This window comes from Salmo trutta, chromosome 5 (assembly GCF_901001165.1).
Source record: "Salmo trutta chromosome 5, fSalTru1.1, whole genome shotgun sequence".
Classification (NCBI taxonomy): Eukaryota; Metazoa; Chordata; class Actinopteri; order Salmoniformes; family Salmonidae; genus Salmo; species Salmo trutta.
Genome location: NC_042961.1, coordinates 10,121,588 through 10,146,950, shown reverse-complemented (window position 1 = coordinate 10,146,950; position 25,363 = coordinate 10,121,588). Strand labels below are relative to the sequence as shown.

General features: G+C 45.2%; 1 protein-coding gene across 1 annotated transcript in view; it reads right to left on the bottom strand.

Moving 5' to 3' along the window:
* Nucleotides 1–945: 945 nt before the first annotated feature.
* The window catches only part of LOC115193638 (zinc transporter 6), a 77,605-nt gene continuing 53,187 nt past the window's right edge, over nt 946–25,363 (bottom strand). The window contains exons 10-15 of the mRNA XM_029752477.1: nt 15,772–15,820; nt 10,279–10,398; nt 8,450–8,552; nt 8,126–8,173; nt 6,684–6,752; nt 946–2,432 (exon numbers count right to left, since the gene is read on the bottom strand). Of these exons, the coding sequence (XP_029608337.1) occupies nt 1,863–2,432; nt 6,684–6,752; nt 8,126–8,173; nt 8,450–8,552; nt 10,279–10,398; nt 15,772–15,820 (959 nt within the window). The 3' untranslated portion in view covers nt 946–1,862. The remainder of the gene's footprint in view (nt 2,433–6,683; nt 6,753–8,125; nt 8,174–8,449; nt 8,553–10,278; nt 10,399–15,771; nt 15,821–25,363) is intronic.

The following is a 25,363-nucleotide window of genomic DNA, read 5'->3' as shown; positions in this document are numbered from 1 at the left end:
CAAATGCCATGGTGACACATTGGTGCGACTGGCTTCCGGGTTAAGCGAGCAGTGTGTCAAGAAGCAGTGCAGCTTGGTGGGGTCGTGTTTCGCCTCTCGACCTTCGCCTCTCCCGAGTCCGTACGGGAGTTGCAGTGATGGGACAAGACTAACTACCAACTGGATACCAATTTGTAAGTCGCTCTGGATAAGAGCGTCTGCTAAATGACTTAAATGTAAATGGATACCATGAAATTGGGGAGAAAAAGGGGTAAAAAGTATCAAATAATATACTTTTTTAAATGATAAGAATCTCTGTATTAACTAATCTTAGCTAAATGTAGCAAAATGTCTTTACAATTGACAATTCTTTGAACAATACCTGTTAGCAAAGGTGTCAGATAGAGATGACGTGCAGGAGCTTGCAGGGATTTGTAGTTTTGCATGATGTCGACTTTGACTCTGAAAATTATAATTAGAGTAAATAGAGCTGAATATATTGATAAGTCACCTTGTCCGAGAGAGATTTACATGATTATCAAAAAGTCACACCAGGGTAAGCCTACAGGAAACAAGCTCTAAAGAGAGCATGTTTAAAACATGAGAAAATGAACATGAAAAGGACCTTCTGAAGTTGCCCATCCATGAGCCTATAATTTGGGCTAACTGATATTAGTCATATTAATAGGTACATAGGGAACATATTCCAGTTTTAGACTGAATATCATATTTCCCTACATGCCCTTGTATAGCCCTCTTTTTTGGTTATTGTGATGTGCTTCAATTAATTTTAATTTTTTTAAATACCAGACTTTCACGCTGCGCTATCCATGCAGTAAGTTGGCAGCTTCGCAAGGCTGATTTTATTTAGCCAAACGCAAAATGAAAATGTCAAAATTTTCCAAACACGCATTGTATGAAAGACTGTAAACATGAAATTAAAACAAAACTCAAAAAGAAAAACTAATTCAAGAGGAATGTGTTTATTACATGCCAGACATTGATCTCCTATATGCTTCAATTTTATGTATGATACTCTTCACGCTTCGCCCTCAACATCTCAACAGGTAGCCCATGGAAAGTGGTTTTAATCAATGTCTTAAAGCTTCGATTGGAATATTATGTTGGAACATTAAAGTAGGCCTACCTGCATTTTTTAAAATACAGACAGTTGACAATTCTCCTCCCACTGAGTCACCAAACTCATTGGAGTCTTTCAACGGACATAGACATGACCTGGAAAGTTCAAGTATGTGACAAACAATAGGGCAATTACAGTGATTTTACATGAGTTTGCATTTAATTTATTGTAGACTATACTGAACTGGAAAATGATACAGTACGTATTTGTTTCCATAAAATAGTAGAAGGTATAATACATACATCACAATGAGGTTAGCATCAGGAATCATTATAATGTATCAAAGTGATGCTTCTAATACAGAAGATAATGTGGCAAAACATGAGTATGTATTGCCACATTATGTATTGTCCCTTCATTAGGTCACTTTTTCTACCGAAAAATATCACTCCCATCTTGTGATGTCCATCAACCAAAGGAATAACAGTTACTGAATCAAATATTGAAGTCCTAAGAGCACGAAAGTGAATTCATGGTTTAACGCACACATTTATGGTACAAAAGCAATAGAGCTCTTCCACAATTCTCAAACAGAAGAACTTTTCATTTGAACTGGCATACAAAGAAAAAACACAGGCCTACAGTTAATTTCCAACTCATTAGCTTTTCGAAGAATAATCCAAAAAATATACAAAGATAGAAAATCAACCTATGGTCAGAATGGATGTCCTGGTTCCATCAAAAATAAATACCATAATATTTTCTCTCTAAAATCCCACTTCTATACCTCATGTTCTAAACATCAGGGTCTGTACTGGCTGTACTGTGATGGGACAGGGATGCTTCCAAATCGCTGTGGCGCAGCACCTAAGGCAGTTCTGAAACCTTGTGACGAAGGCATCCCTGCACCCATTCCCATGTTCATCCCTATCCCCATCCCCAGCCCAATCCCCGGCCGGGCTAGATCCTGGTTGAGCATGCTGGTGTAGGGGGAGGCTCCGTAGCTGAGGCCCATGCCGTAAGGCCTGTGAGGTTGGGTGTTTGGGAGCACCACAGGGTGGACATGCCTCCCAGGGGTGTTGAAGGAGAACTCTGGCGGCGGGCTGCTGGGTTTAAACGGGGTAGAGGTGAGACGATTAATGTCCTCTGAGGGTTTGGGGGGAGGGGGCACGAAGCTGGACAGGCCCCCGTAGTCAGAGGGTCTGAGTGTGCCGGCTGGGAGCGCCTCGGCCACGAGGGAAGGCCGGATCCAGTCATCCTTGAAGATCTGAACCGTCAGCGTGGACACGAGGGGGAAGAGGCGGTTGGTCACATGGGCCAGCACCATCTGCTCGTTGGCATCCCGGCGTATTCGGACGTGGACGGAGCCAGCCTGTACACAAAGCCGGTGGAGGAGACAAGGAGTTAAAAGACAGTCTTTGTTTACTCTATGTCCTCCCTCTCCCTCCCTCTAGTTCTCTCCCTCCCTCCAGTTCGCTCTGTCCCTCCCTCCAGTTCGCTCTATCCCTCCCTCCCTCCAGTTCGCTCTATCCCTCCCTCCCTCCAGTTGACTCTTTCCCTCCCTCCCTCCAGGTCGCTCTCTGCCGCCCTCCCTCCAGGTCGCTCTCTACCGCCCTCCCTCCAGGTCGCTCTCTGCCGCCCTCCCTCCAGTTCGCCATCTCGCTCGCTCTCTGCCTCCTTCCCTCCAGTTCACCATCTCGCTCGCTCTCTGCCTCCTTCCCTCCAGTTCACCATCTCGCTCGCTCTCTGCCTCCTTCCCTCCAGTTCGCCATCTCGCTCGCTCTCTGCCTCCCTCCTTCCAGTTCACCATCTCGCTCACTCTCTGCCTCCCTCCCTCCAGTTCACCAACTCGCTCGCTATCTACCTCCCTCCCTCCAGTTCGTTCCCTCCCACCCAACAGTTCTCTACCCCCCCCTGCCTCCCACCAAATCTCTCCCTACAGTTCGCTCACTCCCCTCCAGTTCGCCCCAGTTCCCTCCCTCCCTCCAGTTCACCCCTCGCACTAGTTCGCTCCCTCCCTCCCACAAGATCTCTCGCTCCATCCAGTTCTCTGCCTCCCTCCCTCCAGTTCTCTCCATCCCTCCCTCTCTCCCTCCAGCTCACTCTCTCTGTCCCTCCCTCAAGTTCTCTCCCTCCCAGAAGTTCTCTCCCTCCATCCCCAGTTCTCTCCCTCCCACCAGTTCTCTCTCTCCCTCCCACCAGTTCTCTCTCTCCCTCCCACCAGTTCCCTCACTCACTCCCTCCCTCCCAGCAGTTCCCTCACTCACTCCCTCCCTCCCACCAGTTCCCTCCCTCCCTCCCACCAGTTCCCTCACTCACTCCCTCCCTCCCACCAGTTCCCTCACTCACTCCCTCCCTCCCACCAGTTCCCTCCCTCACTCCCTCCCTCCCTCACTCCCTCCCTCCCACCAGTTCCCTTCCTCCCTCCAGGTCTCTGCCTCCCTCCCTCCAGGTCTCTGCCTCCCTCCCTCCAGGTCTCTGCCTCCCTCCCTCCAGGTCTCTGCCTCCCTCCCTCCAGGTCTCTGCCTCCCTCCCTCCAGTTCTCTGCCTCCCTCCCTCCAGTTCTCTGCCTCCCTCCCTCCAGTTCTCTGCCTCCCTCCCTCCAGTTCTCTGCCTCCCTCCCTCCAGTTCTCTGCCTCCCTCCCTCCAGTTCTCTGCCTCCCTCCCTCCAGTTCTCTGCCTCCCTCCCTCCAGTTCTCTGCCTCCCTCCCTCCAGTTCTCTGCCTCCCTCCCTCCAGTTCTCTGCCTCCCTCCCTCCAGTTCTCTGCCTCCCTCCCTCCAGTTCTCTGCCTCCCTCCAGTTCTCTGCCTCCCTCCAGTTCTCTGCCTCTCTCCAGTTCTCTGCCTCTCTCCAGTTCTCTGCCTCTCTCCAGTTCTCTGCCTCTCTCCAGTTCTCTGCCTCTCTCCAGTTCTCTGCCTCTGTTCTCTGCCTCTCTCCAGTTCTATCTATCCATCCCTCCCTCCCCCCTCCAGCTCACTCTTTCCATCCCACCCTCCCTCCCACCAGTTCTTTCCCTCCCACCAGTTCGCTCACTACCTCCCTCAACCCCAGTTCCCTCCCTCGCTCGCTCCCTCGCTCCCTCCAGTTCGCTACATGCCTCGCTCCCTCCAGTTCGCTACATGCCTCGCTCCCTCCAGTTCGCTACATGCCTCGCTCCCTCCAGTTCGCTACATGCCTCGCTCCCTCCAGTTCGCTACATGCCTCGCTCCCTCCAGTTCGCTACATGCCTCGCTCCCTCCCTCACCCCAGTTCCCTCCAGTTCTCTCCCTCCCTCACCCCAGTTCCCTCACTCCCTCCCTCACCCCAGTTACCTCACTCCCTCCCTCACCCCAGTTACCTCACTCCCTCCCTCACCCCAGTTACCTCACTCCCTCCCTCACCCCAGTTCCCTCCATCCATCCAGTTCGCCCCGCCTCCCTCCCTCCCTCCCTCCATTTCCCTCCCTCACCCCAGTTCCCTCACTCCCTCCCTCACCCCAGTTACCTCACTCCCTCCCTCACCCCAGTTCCCTCCATCCATCCAGTTCGCCCCGCCTCCCTCCCACCAGTTTTCATCTCCCTCCCACCAGATCTCTGCCTCGCATCCCTTCCACCAGTTCTCTGCCTCGCTCCCTCCTTCCAGTTCCCGCTCCCTCCCTCCCACAAGTTCTCGCTCCCTCCCTCCCACAAGTTCTCGCTCCCTCCCTCCCACAAGTTCTCGCTCCCTCCCTCCCACAAGTTCTCGCTCCCTCCCTCCCACAAGTTCTCGCTCCCTCCCTCCCACAAGTTCTCGCTCCCTCCCTCCCACAAGTTCTCGCTCCCTCCCTCCCACAAGTTCTCGCTCCCTCCCTCCCACAAGTTCTCGCTCCCTCCCACAAGTTCTCGCTCCCTCCCTCCCACAAGTTCTTGCTCGCTCCCTCCCACATCTTGCTCGCTCCCACCCACATCTTGCTCGCTCCCACCAGTTCCCTCCCTCCCTCCCTTCCACCAGTTCCCTCCCTCCCACCAGCTCTCCCTCGGCCCCCTCAGTTCACTCCCTTGCTCCCTCCAGTTCTCTGCCTCGCTCCCTCCTTCCCTCCAGTTCTCTGCCTCGCTCCCTCCTTCCCTCCAGTTCTCTGCCTCGCTCCCTCCTTCCCTCCAGTCCTCTGCCTCGCTCCCTCCTTCCCTCCAGTCCTCTGCCTCGCTCCCTCCTTCCCTCCAGTCCTCTGCCTCGCTCCCTCCTTCCCTCCAGTCCTCTGCCTCGCTCCCTCCTTCCGTCCAGTTCTCTGCTTCACTCCCTCCAGTTCTCTGCCTCGCTCCCTCCTTCCCTCCAGTCCTCTGCCTCGCTCCCTCCTTCCCTCCAGTCCTCTGCCTCGCTCCCTCCTTCCCTCCAGTCCTCTGCCTCGCTCCCTCCTTCCCTCCAGTTCGCTCGCTCCCTCCTGCCTAGTTCCCTCCCTCCCACCAACCCCTCCAGTTCCCTCTCTCCATCCCTACAGTTCTCTCACTCCCCCCGTTCTTTGCCTCACTCCCTCCAGTTCTCTGCCTCGCTCCCTCCATCCTTTCCTCCAGTACCCTCCCTCCCCCTCTACTTCTCTCCCTCCCTCTAGTTCCCTCTCCCTCATCCCTCCCTCTAGTTGTCTCCCTCCAGTTCTCTCCCTCCCTCCCTCCCTCCAGTTCTCTCCCTCCCTCCCTCCCTCCCTCCAGTTCTCTCCCTCCCTCCCTCCCTCCCTCCCTCCAGTTCTCTCCCTCCCTCTACTGGCAGTACCCTAGGGCATACAGTCTGGTGAGAACAGTGTGGCAACTAGGCACTACAGCAACACTACTGGATAAACTTAGTCCACACAGCAATTAGGAGCACAGCCCTCTCGCTCCCTCCCTCCAGTTCTCTCACTTCCTCCTAGTTCTCTCGCTCCCTCCTTCCCTCCCTCTAGTTCCCTCGCTCCCTCACTCCCTCTAGTTCCATCCCTCCTGCCATCCCTCCCGCCATCCCTCTAGTTCCCTCCCTCTAGGTCCCTCCCTCCCCCCTCTAGTTCCTTCCCTCCGCCCCTCTAGTGCCCTCCCTCCGCCCCTCTAGTTCCCTCCCTCCGCCCCTCTAGTTCCCTCCCTCCGCCCCTCTAGTTCCCTCCCTCCGCCCCTCTAGTTCCCTCCCTCTAGTGCCCCCCCCCCCTCTAGTGCCCTCCCACTCTACTGGCAGTACCCTCTGTGCTCAGAAAGTTCCCCTCACCGACACAGGACTGTTTAATTAAACTGGCATCTAACCTTTGATATCCACAGCATGCTTCTTGGACACAAAGGAATACATGGGACTATGCTTGTTGTAAGGCAATCTTGTACATGATCATATCACCCTAACCCTATCATTTAGAAATAAGCAATGCATTCCTGTCAGTCAAAAACAAGTTGGAGGCAGTTAAAAGTCTTAAATCAACAGAGAAATTGTAACGCATGAGAAACTTGTCCCCTTTTCATTTGAGTGAGCAAATCCTTGCCAATTGTTCGTAAACAACAAGGGGGCCACTAAACTAAATGATGAGGGTGAGTGGCGTTCTCTTTGTGTTCCTGGCATCTGGTGGGGGGAGCCGGCAGAGGAAACAGAGCGTGGTGCATAGCACTGGGAGTCTGCTGGGTACAATGAGGACAACAGTGACAAAACCATGATGACGTACCAGAGAGCCAAAGCCAACCGTCCAGAAGTGCTCGTTACGGACCTCCAGGACCCCCTCCAGAGTGGAGACCTGATGGGGGAGAACGTACAGCGTTACACAACGTTACACAACGTTACACATTTACAGTGGGATAGAGGCCATGAGGGCAGAGACTGACATCTTCCTATCAACGGTTGTAGGAACCAGTTGACCGTGTAACCAGCCCCAGTCAACTGGCATGGTCTGGAAAAACTATAACTAGATCTATTTAGAACATGGATGGGATCCCAATCAGGATAGGATCCCAACAATAGGATCCCAAAGGTGGTAGGGAATCATTGCAAGTTGTTGCACACTGTGAAAAACACTTAAGAAATATAAAATATAAAACAGAGACCAAAACTGGCTACAATGCATGTGGTACAATGTTTTGCTGTCTTCTTTAGGCAGTGCAACCAATAGGACGGGCTTGACCTATAGTAATTTACCTCTTTTCTATGAGGACAACCCTCTGCAAACGCATCACTGAGTGCCATGAGGAGTAAAGATGAGAAGTCCCCATTGGCTACCCACTTTGCTTTCCATAACCATAGCGCAACCATAGGGAAACAGATTTTTTTTAAGTAATTACGTTAAGTAAGGCCTTAAAAAGGGCAGTTGAAAGAATAATAAAGTGTAGACCCCGGCACTGCATGATAAAAAGCTGAGGGATGGAGCTGGAGAAATGTAACTACTCTCAAATTCATAGACAGAGCTATAGATGCAAGCACTGACCATCCATGATATCAAAAAGTCATAGTTTTAACCATGTTGAGGCTATATAATGTTTATTTACTTTGTTTACTAACATTGGAGTAAACAAGCTAATAATTTGGGTTCTGACGGGGTAAGACAGTTGAACTAAGCTCATGAGGTTATATTCAAGAATCAAAAGGGTACATATCATTCATTTATACTTTTTTAAAAAAATGGATGAAGCAACAGCAGATTGCTGTTTTAATGAGGAAATAACCCGTTTTCTATAAACTGTTTGATGACTGTAAATATCCCTGTATTATGTAAATAGTTTCTATGTATTATGTATTCCATCTCACATGTCTTATTATTAACATGTATTTCATGTCCAGCTGTAGCATTATATGAACATTCCATTAACCTTGTTATATTGTTATAATTAGGATTACTTCACCAGGGTTGTCCTCATTTGACCTCCCGTCCTGTTTCTAAGGGACAATTTTGGACTGGAAAAACAAAGCTTTCACCACCCCCTCACCCCCACTTGTTTTGAAAAATACCTGAGGGATGGTGCTGGAGAAGTGCAACCACTCAGATTTGTAGACAGAGCAATACATGCAAGGACTGACCATCCTTGTGATTAAAATGACAATTTATGTTGTATTCCCACACATCTGTAAATGAAAGCAGATGTTACTCAACCCATATCTGAGTGTTCTAAGTCTTACCTCTCTGAGCAATTTGTCAAGCTGGCCGATGACATGGGATGGAGTGGTCTAAAGAGGAGAGCACAACGCAAACAGATTTGAGTCACATCAAAACACAGCACACAGTCCAATAAGTCAATTAGTTACTGAGTTAAGTTCCATCAAAGAACATACTCTCTTACAACAAACAGTGCGAGCCAAACAGAATTTGGACCGAACATATCTCACAATCATTCCAAGAGATAAGTGTTGAGTTACAGTACAGTTGTCTGATCCACGTCACGTCCTAAAGAGAATTCAACGATCCAGTCCAGTTTAGAGTGTGGACCTGTTTGGATAGCCTACCTGAAGGAGCACCTTCCCGCTGTACACGCTCATGGGATACATGGTGCCAAAGATCATGAGGCCGATGGCCACCGCCGAGGCCGTGTCCACAGCATTGTAATTACTGCAGTCAGAGAGCGCATCAGGTACTTCATAATACTGGTAAGTTATAAAGTTAGGAGCACATACACTATTTGCAGTGCCTTCAGAAAGTATTTATACTCCTTAACCTATTCCACATTTGGTTGTTTCTCACCCATCTACACACAATACCCCTATAATGACAAAGTGGAAACATATTTTTAGAAATTTGTTCAAATGTATTGAAAATGAAACACAGAAATATCTAATTTACACAAGTATTCACACCTCTGAGTCAATACATGTTAGAATCACCTTTGGCAGTGATTACAGCTGTGAGTAAGAGCTTTGCACACCTGGATGTACAATATATGCACATTCTGTCAAATTGGTTGTTGATCATTGGTAGTCAGCCATTTTCAAGTCTTGCCATAGATTTTCAAGATGATTTAAATCAAAACTGTAACTAGGCCACTTAGGAACATTCAATGTCGTCTTGGTAAGCAACTCTAGTATTTGGTCTTGTATTTTAGGCTATTGTCCTGGTGAAAGGTGAATTTGTCTCCCAATGTCTGTTAGAAAGCAGACTGAACCAGGTTTTCCTCTAAGATTTTGCCTGTCCTTAGCTCTATTCTGTTTCTTTGTGTCCTAAGAAATCCCTTGTTTTTGCAGATGACAAGCATACCCATAACATGATGCAGCCACCACTATGCTTGAAAATATGAAGAGTGGTACTCAGTGATGTGTTGGCTTTACCCCAAACATAATACTTTGTATTCAGGACATAAATGTAATTTCTTTGCCACATTTTTTGCAGTTTTACTTTAGTGCCTTATTGCAAACAGGATGCATATTTTGGAATATTTTATTCTATACAGACTTCCTTTTCACTGTCATTTAGGTTAGTTTTGTGGAGTAACTACAATGTTGTTGATCCATCCTCAGTTCTCCCATCACAGCTATTAAACTCTGTTTTATAGACACCTTTGGCCTCATGGTGAAATCCCTGAGCGGTGTCCTTCCTCTCCGGCAACTGAGTTAGGAAGGATGCCTGTATCTTTGTAATCCAAACTGTAATTAATAACTTCAACATGCTCAAAGGGATATTCAATGTCTGCTTTTGGATTTGTTTGACCAATCTACCAATAGGTGGTCTTTTTTGCGAGGCATTGGAAAACCTCCCTGGTCGTTGTGGTTGAATCGGTGTTTGAAATTCACTGATTGACTGAGCGACCTTACAGTTAATTGAATATGTGGGGTACAGAGATGAAGTAGTCATTAAAAAATTATGTTAAACACAAACACAGAGCGAGTCCATGCAACTTATTATGACTTGTTAAGCACATTTTTACTGCTGAACTTATTTACAGTAGACTTGCCATAACAAAGGGGTTGAATAGTTGACTCGAGACATTTCAGATTTTCATTTCATTGGTGAACATTGTTAAAAACACTAACATTAAGGGGTATTGTGTATAGGCCAGTGACACAAAATTTCAATCACTTTTAAAATTGAGGCTGTAGTAACATGACAAAATGTGGAAAAATTCCAGGGGTGTGAATACTTTCTGAAGGCAATGCATGTCAGGAGTTTTCATGGAGGTTGATAACAGGAGGAGGCCACGCACAGCAGGCAGACAAGGGCTTTGTGAGAACACATTATTCAGAGTACACATTCTTCCTCATACCCAGTCTCGATTTATAACTTCCCCCGAATCCACTAACTAATGTCATTACACCACTACACTGTGTCGGAGGGGAGGACTTACTTGATCTCAATGAGCATGTAGGTGATGCTGAGTGAGAGAGCTCCGGCCACGTTGATTAAGACAAATGGATTCATTCGAGGCAGGAGGACACTGCTGAGGCCAGGGATAATCCCACACAAACTGAAAACATACAAAATAAGATTAGTATACAAAGCCAGCCAACCCTTCAGTTTTGCTCCAAACGCATAAAAAAAGGTGTCTAAACTGGTTAGAGTTACTTTGACAACACATATTACTAAAGGCTAACTGAAGAAATCACATTCCAGGACAGGGACAGGGAGCACCTGTAATATACATATCCATCTTAAAAGTGAAAACATTAATATTTCTGAGACTAAGTGATTGTAATCTTCCAAAAATGTGTTATATACATTCAGCACTCACATTTAGCCCCGTTTTCTATTTGAAGTGACAGGTTTTGGCATAGCATAAGTCCTGATTAGTTAAATACTGAGAAGATACATTTTTTATATATATTCTTGGGACCCAACTCGTCATGTATTATTTTACAGACAGATGGCTGAATTCGTTCTGTGTTTTGGATCAGATATGACATTTTCTGTTTGGAATGTGCTGCACCCTGTTCATAAATGACCAATTTCTGATCTAATTCAAATGGCTTGCTTTCATAATGCCATTGTCATATATATGGGCATTAAACATTCATGTGTGTTGCTTTTCAGCATGCGACTGAAAGAAATACATTGCTCTCCTTTCCCAATAAAAAAATAAATAACTGATCCCTATAGTGAATGGAACCCCATCTTCTTACAGCTGTGTTGAGATGAGACAGTGTGCACGGTTTACAGATCAGTCATGTGTGTTTATTCAGAAACGTTAATTCAGTGCATTAGGAGTAGGCGTGATTATATGATAGGAAGTGACGTCCTGCTCAGACAGAGGGGTGCTGTGTCTGACCGCAGAGTGTCTGAGACCATACATCATACTCATCAGCATCAGTAGAGGGCAACGAGTTAATTCACTTTAAACCAGTGCGACGCCCGCCACTCCAGTTTAGCCAGCGCGACGCCCGCCAGTCCCGTTTAGCCAGCGCGACGCCCGCCACTCCCGTTTAGCCAGCGCGACGCCCGCCACCTCCCGTTTAGCCAGCGCGACGCCCGCCACCTCCCGTTTAGCCAGCGCGACGCCCGCCACCTCCCGTTTAGCCAGCGCGACGCCCGCCACTCCCGTTTAGCCAGCGCGACGCCCGCCACCTCCCGTTTAGCCAGCGCGACGCCCGCCACCTCCCGTTTAGCCAGCGCGACGCCCGCCACTCCCGTTTAGCCAGCGCGACGCCCGCCACTCCCGTTTAGCCAGCGCGACGCCCGCCACCTTCCGTTTAGCAAGCGCGACGTCGAGCACTTCCGTTTAGACAGCGCGACGCCCGCCACCTCCCGTTTAGCCAGCGCGACGCCCGCCACCTCCCGTTTAGCCAGCGCGACGTCGAGCACTTCCGTTTAGCCAGCGCGACGTCGAGCACTTCCGTTTAGCCAGCGCGACGTCGAGCACTCCCGTTTATCCCCGTTTTCTATTTGAAGCGATGTACACAGGTTTTGGCATATCATTATTTGTAATAGATCATGATTAGATAAATACTGAGAAGATTAATTATATATAATGTGTTTAAAACTTCTTCAGCCTACCATCCCGACATTAGCATAACGAAATTCAATATTTATTTTTTTTCAAATATAGGGCTGTCTCATATCGTTTTATAGATACACCTCTCTTGAATCGACCCTCGTTGTCCGATTTCAAAAAGGTTTTACAGGAAAAGCACAATATTAGATTATGTTAGAGGAGTACATTGTAAAAGTCGCATCATATGAATTTTCCGAGCAAGCACACCCATCACATATAACCAAAAAACAGCTAAATGCAGCACTAACCTTTTACAAACTTCATCAGATGACACACCTAGGACATCATGTTACACACAGCATGCAATCTTTTGTTCAATAAAGGTCATATTTCTATATAAAAACAGCATTTTACATCGGCACCTGAGGTTGACTAACTATTTTCCCATATAATGCGTCCCGGGAAACAGTGCTACAATTTTATAAATTACTATTCGAAAACGATTTTTTTAATATATATTGTCAATCTAAGATTTATAGATGAATATCTCTTGAAAACACCTGTCAAAACAGATTTTAAATTAACTTTACAGGGTAATCACACTTTGAGATCAAATGGGATGCGATACCCAGAAATTGAGCTCGAAAACCTAGCTCGGCGCCATCTTTGAACATTTGAGCAAGTAACATCTGATATTGTATAATATCGCCAATAATCCCTCACCTTTAGTTGTCTTCATCAGAAAACACTTCCCGATGTCCCAGGTCCATGACAAATGTATTTTCGGTCGAAAAAGTCCATGCTTTATGTTCCATTAGCTTCCTGTCGTTAGCGCGTCCTAAGGCTGTAATCAAATGTTGTTCCGTGCGCGGCACCTGTCTAACGCAAAATGACTGTTTACGGTAAGTTAGGGTCGTTCAAACATGTCAAACGTTGTATCAAGTAATCGTCAGGGCCTGTTTCAACAAGAGAGCCAATCAGATTCGAGTGGGACGATGTCATTGTGTTTCAAAAGGCTTCCAAAGGTGGGGGCAGACACGGCCGCCGACGTCACAATGCTCATGGCCCTACTACTCTGACCAATTGCCACATCGTCTCTTTCACTGAGTTTCTACCGCAGAACCCTCAAAACACTTTGTAAAGACTGGGGACATCTAGTGGAAGCACTGGAAAGTGCTCAATTTTCATTTTTTTACGTTGTGATTTATAGGTAAGGCTGTGAAGTCGAGTCCACAATTCAGATTTCCACTTTCTGGTTCAATCGGTCTCGGGGTTTTGACTGCCATACGAGTTCTGTTATACTCACAGACACCATTCAAACAGTTTTAGAAAATTTAGGGTGTTTTCTATCCATATAAAATAAGTATATGCATGTCTTAGCTTCTGACTTTGATTAGTAGGCCGTTGAAAATGGGAACGATTTTTTTCCAAAATGCGCTGTGGCGCCCCCTATCCTAGGGTAAATCCAACAGGTTAAACTGCATCAGTGTCCAACGTCAACCTCATAGAAGACATGCAAGGATACTAGTCCTCTGATGTCCAACAAGGACACAATAAACAATAGGCATAATTTTTTAAAGAAAATGCATTAACATTAAGAAGCTTGACCTCCGGTCACTCAATTTGAAGCCAACATTTTTTGGGGGGGAGGGGGTGATGGGTGAGCGGGAAGCAGGATTTACAATCCCAATAATCTCTTTATCTCCCCGCTGCAATTCTATAATTTGAGTACTTGGGAAACGGTCGTGTGATTCCCTGGCCGCCTGTCTGCACAGTCTGTGCGGACGGCACTGCCTAGAGAGAGAGTAGGAAGGAAAGAGAGAGAGAGTAGGAGGGAGACAGAAGGAGAGAGAACACTGTGTGGATAGAGGGAGCTTTGTTCCAGAGTATGTTTAATCCCACCCACTGGAGACAGAAATTGTGGGATTATGGTGAGACAAACAAACACTTGATATGATGTATGTTGACTATAAATACAGACTAAACGGAGTTGCCCAAATAATAGTACACCATGGACTAGCTCCAAGGGTTATATAATGTCTACCCACCAAACACCAGAAAGGGTAGTGTGGTCCACAGACATGGACTAGCTCCAAGGGTTATATAATGTCTACCCACCAAACACCAGAAAGGGTAGTGTGGTCCACAGACATGGACTAGCTCCAAGGGTTATATAATGTCTACCCACCAAACACCAGAAAGGGTAGTGTGGTCTACAGACATGGACTAGCTCCAAGGGTTATATAATGTCTACCCACCAAACACCAGAAAGGGTAGCGTGGTCCACAGACATGGACTAGCTCCAAGGGTTATATAATGTCTACCCACCAAACACCAGAAAGGGTAGCGTGGTCCACAGACATGGACTAGCTCCAAGGGTTATATAATGTCTACCCACCAAACACCAGAAAGGGTAGTGTGGTCCACAGACATGGACTAGCTCCAAGGGTTATATAATGTCTACCCACCAAACACCAGAAAGGGTAGTGTGGTCCACAGACATGGACTAGCTCCAAGGGTTATATAATGTCTACCCACCAAACACCAGAAAGGGTAGCGTGGTCCACAGACATGCATGACACAATTACGGCAGATAATAAAACGATGAGTAAAAGTCATCCGGGACATTCTGTTCACTGTGCCTTCTACTCAGATCAATCAGAACTTTACTCTGTTGTATATAATAGGTGCTGTTTCCCTAGGTAATCTGAAGTGGGTGGGATTCAGATTAGGCTGGTGGGAGGAGCTATAAGAGGACAGTCTCATTGTAAAAGGCTAGAATGGGTGATTCCATTCCAGCCACTATAATGAGCTCATCCTCCTATAGCTCCTCCACCAGCCTCCTCTGGTGGGGTTGTATGTGTCTTTCTCTATTCAGGAGGGAATGTGTCAGAAAACAACTTCATCATATTTGGGGTTTTATAAATCGATTATGAGACTTCAGTCATGGCCAACTGCACACTCACAGAATCAATCTTATTTAGGCCTAGTTGTGTTTCATAGTGCTACTGGTCTATTCTATGGGATCATGTATGTTTGTAAACATTCTTAGGTTATTATAGCCATGAGGGAACGCCTGCATAAGGAAAGCTAAATAAAGCCGGTCCTGCAATGAGGTAGCGGCTTGTTTCACCTGACCTTAAGCAGCTCATTCACATATCCCATTAGGAGGTTGGTGGAGGGGGGTGTTCTTTTTCAAATGAGTCCTCCAACTCTAAACATGACTCAGCCTTTTGTGATTTTCCACTTCCTGAGTGGGCAGGTTCCATACCGGGGCACAAGCAGAGACCGTAAAGGTGCAAGATGATCTCAACACTGGACTGAAACAAAACCCACCAACATTCATTATTTAGACAAAACAAGTGAGGCGATTCATCATCCTGGAAGATAGCGTATGAGGGGTGGAGAGGAGTTTCACTGCACAGAGTCTCCAGAGGTGAAGGCCAGAAGCAGGAAGTGGCTGAACTGAGAGCATCCAGCAGGTCTTAACCTCAGGGCGAGGGCGCACAGCACAATATGGTGGAGGTGAAAGGGAAGATAAGAGTTTCACCTCTGACCTCTACAGGTAGGTTTGGCCTGAAGGGGTCATTTTAATCCATGGGAAATGACGACACAGGCCCTTGCTTCTCATACCTTACAATCATCCCAAGAAGCTCAACCAATTAAGTCAATATTTTTCCCTGACAAAGACACTCTGTAACGTTTTGCTGAAAATACTACACCCCATGTTGTGTATATTTCATTTATCCGTTAACCTCAGTTTAACTGGGACAGACTGCTAGTTACATTACACACACACTGGTGCATCCATCTCCTGAGGGATTCTTGGGAGGGAAACTGTCCACTTGTGGACTAAAGGGAAAAACAAGGAGGATCGAAACAGCAGGATGACTCACTGAAAGGCGATCTTACCTTCGACTTAGGTCTGCGACATGCTCCTGGAGCCAACTGGTGCTGGCAGCTGTTGGGGGGATGGGGGAGAGAGAAGACAGAGACAGACGACAGGGGTAAGAGTTAGACACAGGCGGAGAGCATCACTCTAGTAGCCCTTATCTGCAGTCTGTTCCCATACATCTTCCTTCACGGCTGCCGTTGTTGCGGCGGTAACAGAAGCCTGAGTGCTATTTGAGTGGAGCGTGTCCTCTGAGCTGTCCATCCTACAGGATTGCTTACCCTCACAGATGACTGACCAGGGGAGGGCACAGATATGCTTTTAGAGCATCCCACCGCCATCTGGGACGTTTAAACACAAATGGCTATAGCGCAAACCTCTCAGTTTATGTCACAGAAACATAGGCTAGTTTACTGTGGTTTAGGCAGATAAGTGAGAGAGACTAGAAACAAGCCTTAGTAGAAAATGACAATGAGAGCACAAGGCTACATACAGTGATGGCCGAGACCAGCTTAACGTAAATTGAGACAATATAATTTCCCCCTCCCCCCAATACAATATATAATCTAAAAGACAATTCAGAAAGGAAAATATAGTATGTACACTACATGACCAAAAGTATGTGAAGACCTGCTCGTTGAACATCTCATTCCAAAATCATGGGCATTAATATTTAGTTGTCCCCCCTTTGCTGTTATAACAGCCTCCACTCTTCTGGGAAGGCTTTCCACTAGATGTTGGAACATTGCTGTGGGGACTTGCTTCCATTCAGCCACAAAAGCATTAGTGAGGTCGGGCACTGATGTGGGGCGATTAGGCCTGGCTCGCAGTTGGCGTTCCAATTCATCCCAAAGGTATTCGATGGGTTTGAGGTCAGGGCTTTGTGCAGGCCAGTCAAGTTCTTCCACACCGACCTCGACAAACCATTCCTGTATGGACCTCGCTTTGTGCACGGGGGCATTGTCATACCCAAATTGTTGCCACAAAGTTGGAAGCACAGAATCGTCTAGAATGTCATTGTTTGCTGTAGCGTTAAGATTTCCATTCACAGGAACTAAGGGGCCTAGCCCAAACCATGAAAAACAGCCCAAGACCATTATTTCTCCTCCACCAAAGTGTATACTATGCATTGGGGCAGTTAGCATTCTCCTTTCATCCGCCAAACTCAGATTTGTCCGTTGGACTGCCAGATGACTGCGTGATTCATCACTCCAGAGAACGTGTTTCCACTTCTCCAGAGTCCAATGGCGGCATGTTTTACACCACTCCAGCCAACACTTGGCATTACGCATGATGATCTAGGCTTGTGTGCGGCTGCTTGGCCATGGAAACCCATTTGATAAAGCTCCAGACAAACAGTTATTGTGCTGACGTTGCTTCCAGTTTTTATGCGCTACACGCTTCAGCGGTCCCATTCTGTGAGCTTGTGTGGCCTATCACCTCGCGGCTGAGCCGTTGTTGCTCCGAGACGTTTCCACTTCACAATAACAGCACTTACAGTTGACCGGGCAGCTCTAGCAGGGCAGAAGTTTGCCGAACTGACTTGTTGGAAAGGTGGCATCCTATGACGGTGCCACGTTGAAAGTCACTGAACTCTTCAGTACGGGCCATTTCTACTGCCAATGTTTGTCTATGGAGATTGCATGGCTAGATGCTTGATTTTATATACCTGTCAGCAATGAGTATGGCTGAAATAGCCGATTACACTAATTTGAAGGCGTGTCCACCTACTTTTGGCCATGTAGTGTATGTCAACAACTGTTCTATGGAGGTACTGCCGGAGGTACAGTAAGGAGGGTGGGCAAGGTTGGGAGGTCGGGACAAGCTTAGCTTGGCTGGGCAAGGACGGGAGGTAGGGACATGCTTATTTGGGACAAGGTTGTGTTAGGACAGGAGATTGGGACAAGCTTGGCTTGAGTTGGGTAAAGGGGGGAGAAAACAGGGAGGGGGATTTGGCTTGGGAGAAAGGGAAGGAGGGATTAACAATACTACAATGTAATTGTATTTATATTTTTGACTTGCAAACCTGCTGTAAAATGAATAAGAGTTCAGGAAAGATTAAGAGAGGATGTTGAGTCATTATTATTCCTTGTTTCTCATTATAGCTAAGATTCATTGGTGGTTATTGGCGAGAGTGGAGAGGGGCTCTATCTGAGGGGTTGGGACGGGGTGACTGGGAGGGCATCACACAAAACTCTGAGGTGTGTGTGGGGCCTCCACTCATCTCACTTCAGTCTCTCGGTGGACCGACTCTCCCTAACTAGACCCCACCAACCACTAGATTTGAATTTAATTAATACAAACTGACCACAATACATAAGTGGCAGCCTTTCTCCAATCTACCAACAATGTCATAATCCACAGACGGTTGGTACATTAGGAAAGGAGATGGAGCTTGAAAGCCCTAAAAAGGAAAAGTGCCTCAAAGTACCAAGAAGTACTTTACTTCGTTTTTTGTATGTTTTCAGTTACACATTTACTCAGCCCACATGAACACACATTCTACGTAATGTATATAATAACTATGTATCATAATGACTCTCCCAATTAATGGAATACCCACAGCCCTCATAAAACATTCTAGCAGACATGACCTATTAGGTTCTTCAATGACAGACGGAAGCGACAAGGTTAACCCTGATTGTTACCAACTGCTAAATGACTACATTGAGATTGTACTCATTTAGCAGTCACTCTTATCCAAAGAGACTTACAGTTAGTGCATTTATCTTAAGATAGCTTGGTGAGACAACCACATACCACAGGCATAGTAAGTACACTTTTCCGCAATAAAGTAGCTGTCAGCAAAGTCAGAACTAGAAGGGGGCGGGGGTTGTGGTGAGAAGGGGGATTATTTAACCCTCTAGAGTCTAATCCCCGTCTAAGCTTCTTTCAGAGCTAGAAGGAGTGGGTGGGGTGGTCAAATGCAAGTGAGGAGGGGGATTATTTACTCTTTGAAAAGGTAGGGTTTCAGGTGTTTTCGGAAGATGGGCAGGGACTCTGCTGTCCTAGTTTACGGGGGAAGCTGGTTCCACCATTGGGGTGCCAGGACAGTGAAGAGCTTGGACTGGGTGCTGCCCTCCCATAGGGGTGGGATGGCCAAAAGAGAACAGGAAGCAGAACAGAGTGCTCGGGTTGGGGTGCAGGGTTTGAGCATAGCCTGAAGGTAGGAAGTTATGCACTGGGGCCTCCCACTGCTCTTTCTATTCTGGTTAGAGCCAGTTTGCGCTGTTCTGTGAAGGGAGCAGTACACAGCGTTGTACGAGATCTTCAATTTCTTGGCAATTTCTCGCATGGAATAGCCTTCATTTCTCAGAACAAGAATAGACTGATGAGTTTTAGAAGAAAGTCCTTTGTTTCTGGCCATTTTGAGCCTGTAGTCAAACCCACAAATGCTGATGCTCCAGATACTCAACTAGTATAAAGAAGGCCAGTTTTATTGCTTCTTTAAATCGGGACAACAGTTTTCAGCTGTGCTAACATAATTGCAAAAGGGTTTACAAATGATCAATTAGCCTTTTTAAATGATTAACTTGGATTAGCTAACACAACGTGCCATTGGAACACAGGAGTGATGGTCGCTGATAATGGACCTCTGTACGCCTATGTAGATATGATTTTTTTAATTCAGCCGTTTCCAGCTACAATAGTCATTTACAATGTTAAGAATGTTTACACTGTATTTCTGATGTTTTATGTTATTTTAATGGACAAAATAGTTGCTTTTCTTTAAAAAACAAGGACATTACAAGTGACCCCAAACTTTTGAACGGTAGTGTATATAAAACGGTGTGCAGGTGTGGTTGACAGCCTTACATGATAACCACACCACAAAAATAATAAAAACATTCAATTTAACCTTCATTTAACTAGGCAAGTCAATTAAGAACAAATTCTTATTTACAATGACAGCCTACCCTGGCCAAACCTAGACGACGCTGGGCCAATTGTGGGCCGCCCTATGGGACTCCCAATCACAGCCGGATGTGATACATCCCGGAATTGAACCAGTGACTGTAGTGACGTCTCTTGCACTGAGATGCAGTGCCTTAGACCGCTGTACATAAGTACAAAAATAAAAAAGGTTTGTTAAAATAGATAAAACCTACTAATTTTAAAATGTATAAATTAATTGATCAGTTATCACGAAAAAATAAATAGTTTAAATGTGTGTGTGCGCATGTGAGAGTTAGGCTATATGGAGGAGATTACTTAGTAGTTTGGTTCATCAGGCTGACCCCCAGTCTTCACTTGAAGTTATTGAGGGATGATGCGGTTTTGGCAATTTGAAGATAAGAATTTCAGAGTATAGTATCTGATAGACTGAGGTGCGACAGTGGAGAGGGTAAAGGTTATCGCAGTGTCTTGTGTTATATAGATGGATTTCAGAATTGAGCTGGAAGAGTCCATTGAAGGGTTTAGACAAAATTAGTATTTGTAGATGAATGTACATGATATTGAGTTTCATAAACAAAGGTGCAGATGGAGCCAGTTAATTAGAGGTGGCGGCTAGTCTTGCAAATAATGTTTTTTCTATGATGAGCAATTTGTCTAGGTAGGAGGCCTATGTACTGTCATGACTCTGCTGTTCAGATCTGAAGGATCAGGTTAAAGTGGGCCCGCTTTACAGCGCCCACTCTCTCCCGCAGAGGGGAAGAGGGGTGAAGTTGGCTGTTTTATGACAGCTATAAATTCCTTGCAGAAACTCTCTGCCTGGACATGCAGTATTGAGAGAGGATTTACTCTGTAGAACAATGACATTCTTCCCATCAAAACTCTAACACCAAAAGGTTGAATAATGAAACAATATTTCTGAAATCCAAGCGGTTGGAGTGGTCCGTGGGTACTCGAAGAACAATTATGTCAGATCAGCTGTTTGGGGATCTCATGAAGGACAGTATAACAACGTAACTATCTCTGAATGTATATATTTCCCAGTTGTCAGGGTCACATCCAAATGTAGGGAGACATTGATTAAATATGAAACTATTTGAGAGAAGATGTAATCTGACGTCAGCCTTCTAAATGAGAGAATTGTTTTTCCATACAAAGTCTTAACCAAGTCAGTGGTGACGCCCACGTGAGCACAGACATTACATCGGCGTCATGGAACGCACCCTTTTCCCAGAGTGTATAAAACCCACTTCTGACAAAATTTACATTAGGCCAACGAGACCAACGGCATGAGCTGAGAGGGACGTAATGGCTAGAACTCTGAAACTTTCAACAGAGAAGAAGAAAATCTCTACAAAGACCAGAGGATGTGACGACACAGTCCAAACGTCACGAATGGTTAAGAAATCTACAAAACTAAAGACTACACATTCACAGTCTGCAGCTGTATATGTAAAATAGTCTAGGAAACTCGACCGAAGACGAGAGGAGAACATTTCCTTATCGAACGACCATTGCATTATGTCCACTAGGGACTTCTCATTGCATTATGTAGTACTCAATGCGTAACCTATCCTGTGTGTGTGTGTGTGTTTATGTAATTCTGTGTGATTATTTAGTTAAATTAATAATTAAACCAATTCGTATATCGCTGATTCATCATTTATGCTAGGGTTCGTGCAGATAGCCAAGAGTATGCGAATTTCAGAATGACTGATGAGGTAATAATATATTAATAAGTGACTGTAATCGATAAGATATGAAAGTATCTAAAGAGAGTTAAATTCGGGAAATAGTAACTCTTTAAACAACCTTTTCCAGTAGTGCCCCAACTTCCTAGTTAATTAATGTTTACATTATTAGTTTAATCACGTAATAATTACACATAGAGAATTGATAATTAAACAGTCTTCACTTTAATGATAGTCCAAAGACACGACAGTACTGACCCAGACAATATTACAGTAAATGAGACATTAGTAAATTAAGCTATAGTAGAGAGTTAGGAAGCAAGCCTGATGAACCAAATCACCAATTTTTCTGATTATACCAACAGATTATCACTTTGCTGCAAACAAATTGAATATGATCTTTCTAGGATAACGTTTGATCAATTAAAACTGAGGAATTTAGTGGATGGGACTTGTTCCATTTCATTCCCACCAATTGGTATTTCTTATTCGTACCAGTTAATACAATAAAGTGTAATTTCTTTTTACATTTTAAGATTGTTTATCTGTGACCGACCGGCTCGATTTTATGCAATTTGTTTTTATTAAATGATTATCGGTAAAAAAATTTTTTTAACAATAATTGTACAATAATTCTAAAATTGCTTCAATATTTTTTTTTCTCCTCATCTACACATAATACCCCAAATGACAAAGCAAAAGCAGGTTTTTAAACATTTTTGCTATAAGAAAAACCCTGAAATATTACATTTACGTAAGTACTGTATTCAGACCCTTTACTCAGTACTTTGTTGAAGCACCTTTGGCAGTGATTACAGCCTCGAGTCTTCTTGGGTATGTTACTACAAGCATAGCACACCTGTATTTGGGGAGCTTTTCCCATTCTTCTCTGCAGATCCTCTCAAGCTCTGTCAGGTTGGATGGGTGTCAGAGTGACCATCGGTGTTCTTGGTCACCTCCCTGACCAAGGCCCTTTCCCCCCCGATTGCTCAGTTTGTCCGGGCGGCCAGCTCTAGGAAGAGTCTTGGTGGTTCCAAACTTCTTCCATTTAAGAATGAGGGAGGTCACTGTGTTCTTGGGGACCTTCAATGCTGCAGAATGTTTTTGGTACCCTTCCCCAGATCTGTGCCTCAACACAATCCTGTCTTGGAGCAATACGGACAATTCCTTCCACCTCATGGCTTGGTCTTTGCTCTGACATACACTGTCAACTGTGGGACCTTATATAGACAGGTGTGCGCCTCTTCAAATCATGTCCAATCAATTTAATTTACCACAGGTGGACTCCAATCAAGTTGTAGAAACATCTCAAGGATGATAAATGGAAACAGGATGCACATGAGCTCAATTTCGAGTGTCATAGCAAAGGGTCTGAATACTTACGTAAATGAGGTATTTCTGTTTATTATTTGTAATACATTTCAAAACATTTCTAAAAACCTGTTTTGCTTTGTCGTTATGGGGTGTTGTGTAGATTGCTGAGGATTTTTTTGTACTTTTCCATTTTAGATTAAGGCTGTAATGTAACAAAATGTGGAAAAAGTCAAGGGGTCTGAAAACTTTCCGAAGGCACTGTATATCATACACTACAGTTGAGGAACAATGGGAAAGTAATTCTGCTTTCAAAGTTGATTAACTTGTCACTCCACTTTTGAGAAAATGGTCCTTGAATGTTTTGGTACACCTATGGGAGAGATATTTGTCTACACCCATTCAGCATCGTTCAGACCCTCTTTAAGCCTTAGCCCCATCCATCTCTTTAAGGATTCAGATGAGGCCATGTGCTTAACAGAGCGAGTACGGCTGTGTACTCAACCAAAGATTAAGACTAAAGGCTGGTTTATACTACGTCTATCTACATGTCTGTAGACAGTTGTCTCAGTGACATCACTAACATTCTATTGTTGTCCGACATTCAAACTTGTCGTTATGAAAAAAGCATGAACACAAAAACAACTAGCTGTATGACATCAGCAGCCTGATCTTCCAAAATAGCCTAACTGGTGTATTTTAACACCAATAAACACATGCATTTAAAAATAAATGTAGTATATGTCAAAGTTTGTCACATGCACAGGATACAGAAGGTGTAAACGGTACAGGTAGCTAGCTAAACAATGAACCATAATCCCAACCCATAACGTTACTACCATGCATGAATCTGCAGGTAGCTAAAGCTAACCAACTAGGTTCAATATTAGCTAGTTAGCATTAGACTAACAAAGCAAAAGGATTTCTGAGATACAAATAATATTACGACACAGATCATACGCGTAACGTTAGCTAGCAAGCCAGCCAGCTAACTAACAGTATGTTTTAACTTGCAATGAAAACTTTGAGAAATTATGTTTCTAATTATCTGAAAATGAAGCTAGCTAGACTCTCTTACCCGTATATGTGGATGAACGCTTCTCCCTCTCTGTCAAGGATGCCATAGTTGCCCTTAGTTTGAAAATGCAATCCAGAGACATGTTTTATACAACAGCCTTCTTTGTGTTCTCTTTTTGACTCCCTCCGCATATTTGCAATCAAACGGCAGAATTTTCTCCTTGGTTTTCATACTCTGCTTCCACCGGGCATTCCAGTGACTTCAAAACTAGGTCAACTTCTTCGGTGACAACACTGTTGATCACCATTTCAGAAGAGTCTACAATGTCTGATTGAATGATTTTATTTTAACCTAAATCAGGGATTTCCTCATTGTCTGATTCATTTTCAGTCAAAATGGCACGATCATCCAGCAATAGCAACACTTTTGAAGTTTGTGATATCTTTCAAAAACCTGCATTAGAAAGGATTACCTACACATACTGAGCAGCTCATGTTAGACATATGCATGCTACATGGCACACCAATCCAAATTCATCTCTCAGCATGTCCAGCCCAGCCATTATCTCAGCCAATAATGGTTAGCTGGAAGGTTCCTGTCTTTTTCTGTAGCTAAACCAACTAGGCTCGTAATTTAACAATTATATTCGTATTTACAGATGGCAAACATACACAAGCAAGACAGACTTTATCACACATGCATCAGTACGATAAACAGAGAGAAAGCAGAGAACTAACTGCACTTTACTAAACAAGTTAGTGCTGTGGATACAAGCAGTAAGCGGGGGCAGTAAGTCAGAACACCGGTCAAAGATGCTTGGGACAGACAGTGGTAGGAGCATTAGTTTACCCACAGAATGAACCCAAGATAGTTCAGCTGCATCTTTTACAATAGGAGTAAATTGTGCACAGTGGGCAGAACAAGCAAGGAGGTGGGCAGAGCCAATCACAAGCTAGCAAGATTCTATTGGCGCGCTTTAGCATGCATTTGCATATTTCCATTCCATAGGGAACGCTTACACTGAAGTGTGCATGTGCAAGAACTCAATTCACCCTTACACTCCTTAAAAACAATGCAATTTCTTGAAACATTGACAAAGTGTTAAGTCTACAAAATGTAGTGTAATGTGTTCGTAATAGATTGTAGTTTTGGGGACAGAAAACAGATGGAATGTCGGCTCAGTTTCATCCTGCCCCATCTTCTAGCTCAGCCTGCACTGGACTTCCTCTCCTCACTATATCCGCTGGTGAGTGAACGTTCCAATCGCATTAAAGAGTTGACCCCATGTGACATGTCGGAGTTTCACCTTTTGTCTGAGCTAAAGGTGCACACTAATATGACAATCATCAGTCATTGTGTACTACATCACTGTTACTCAACACAACATGCTAAGATCCAAACACAAGAACTCCTCCTTCCAAGCCGAGGAGAGGATTGGTGGAGGCACAAGCAGAGCAATTCAGAGGTCTCTTCTGTGGCACGTGACTGGGTGACAGACAAGGCCGACTGAGAAGACTGCTCATTCGTCCATGATCTAAGCACATCTCGTGTCGTAATGTTCCTTGAGCAGATTAAGTCATTCTAAGGCAAGGCGAAGGAGGACAGCAAGACAGCCGTAGTGCTCCTAACCTAGTATACTGCTCCACTAAAGACCTTAATTACATAAGATAGCAAAGCCATTTAGCCTTCCTAAGAGGC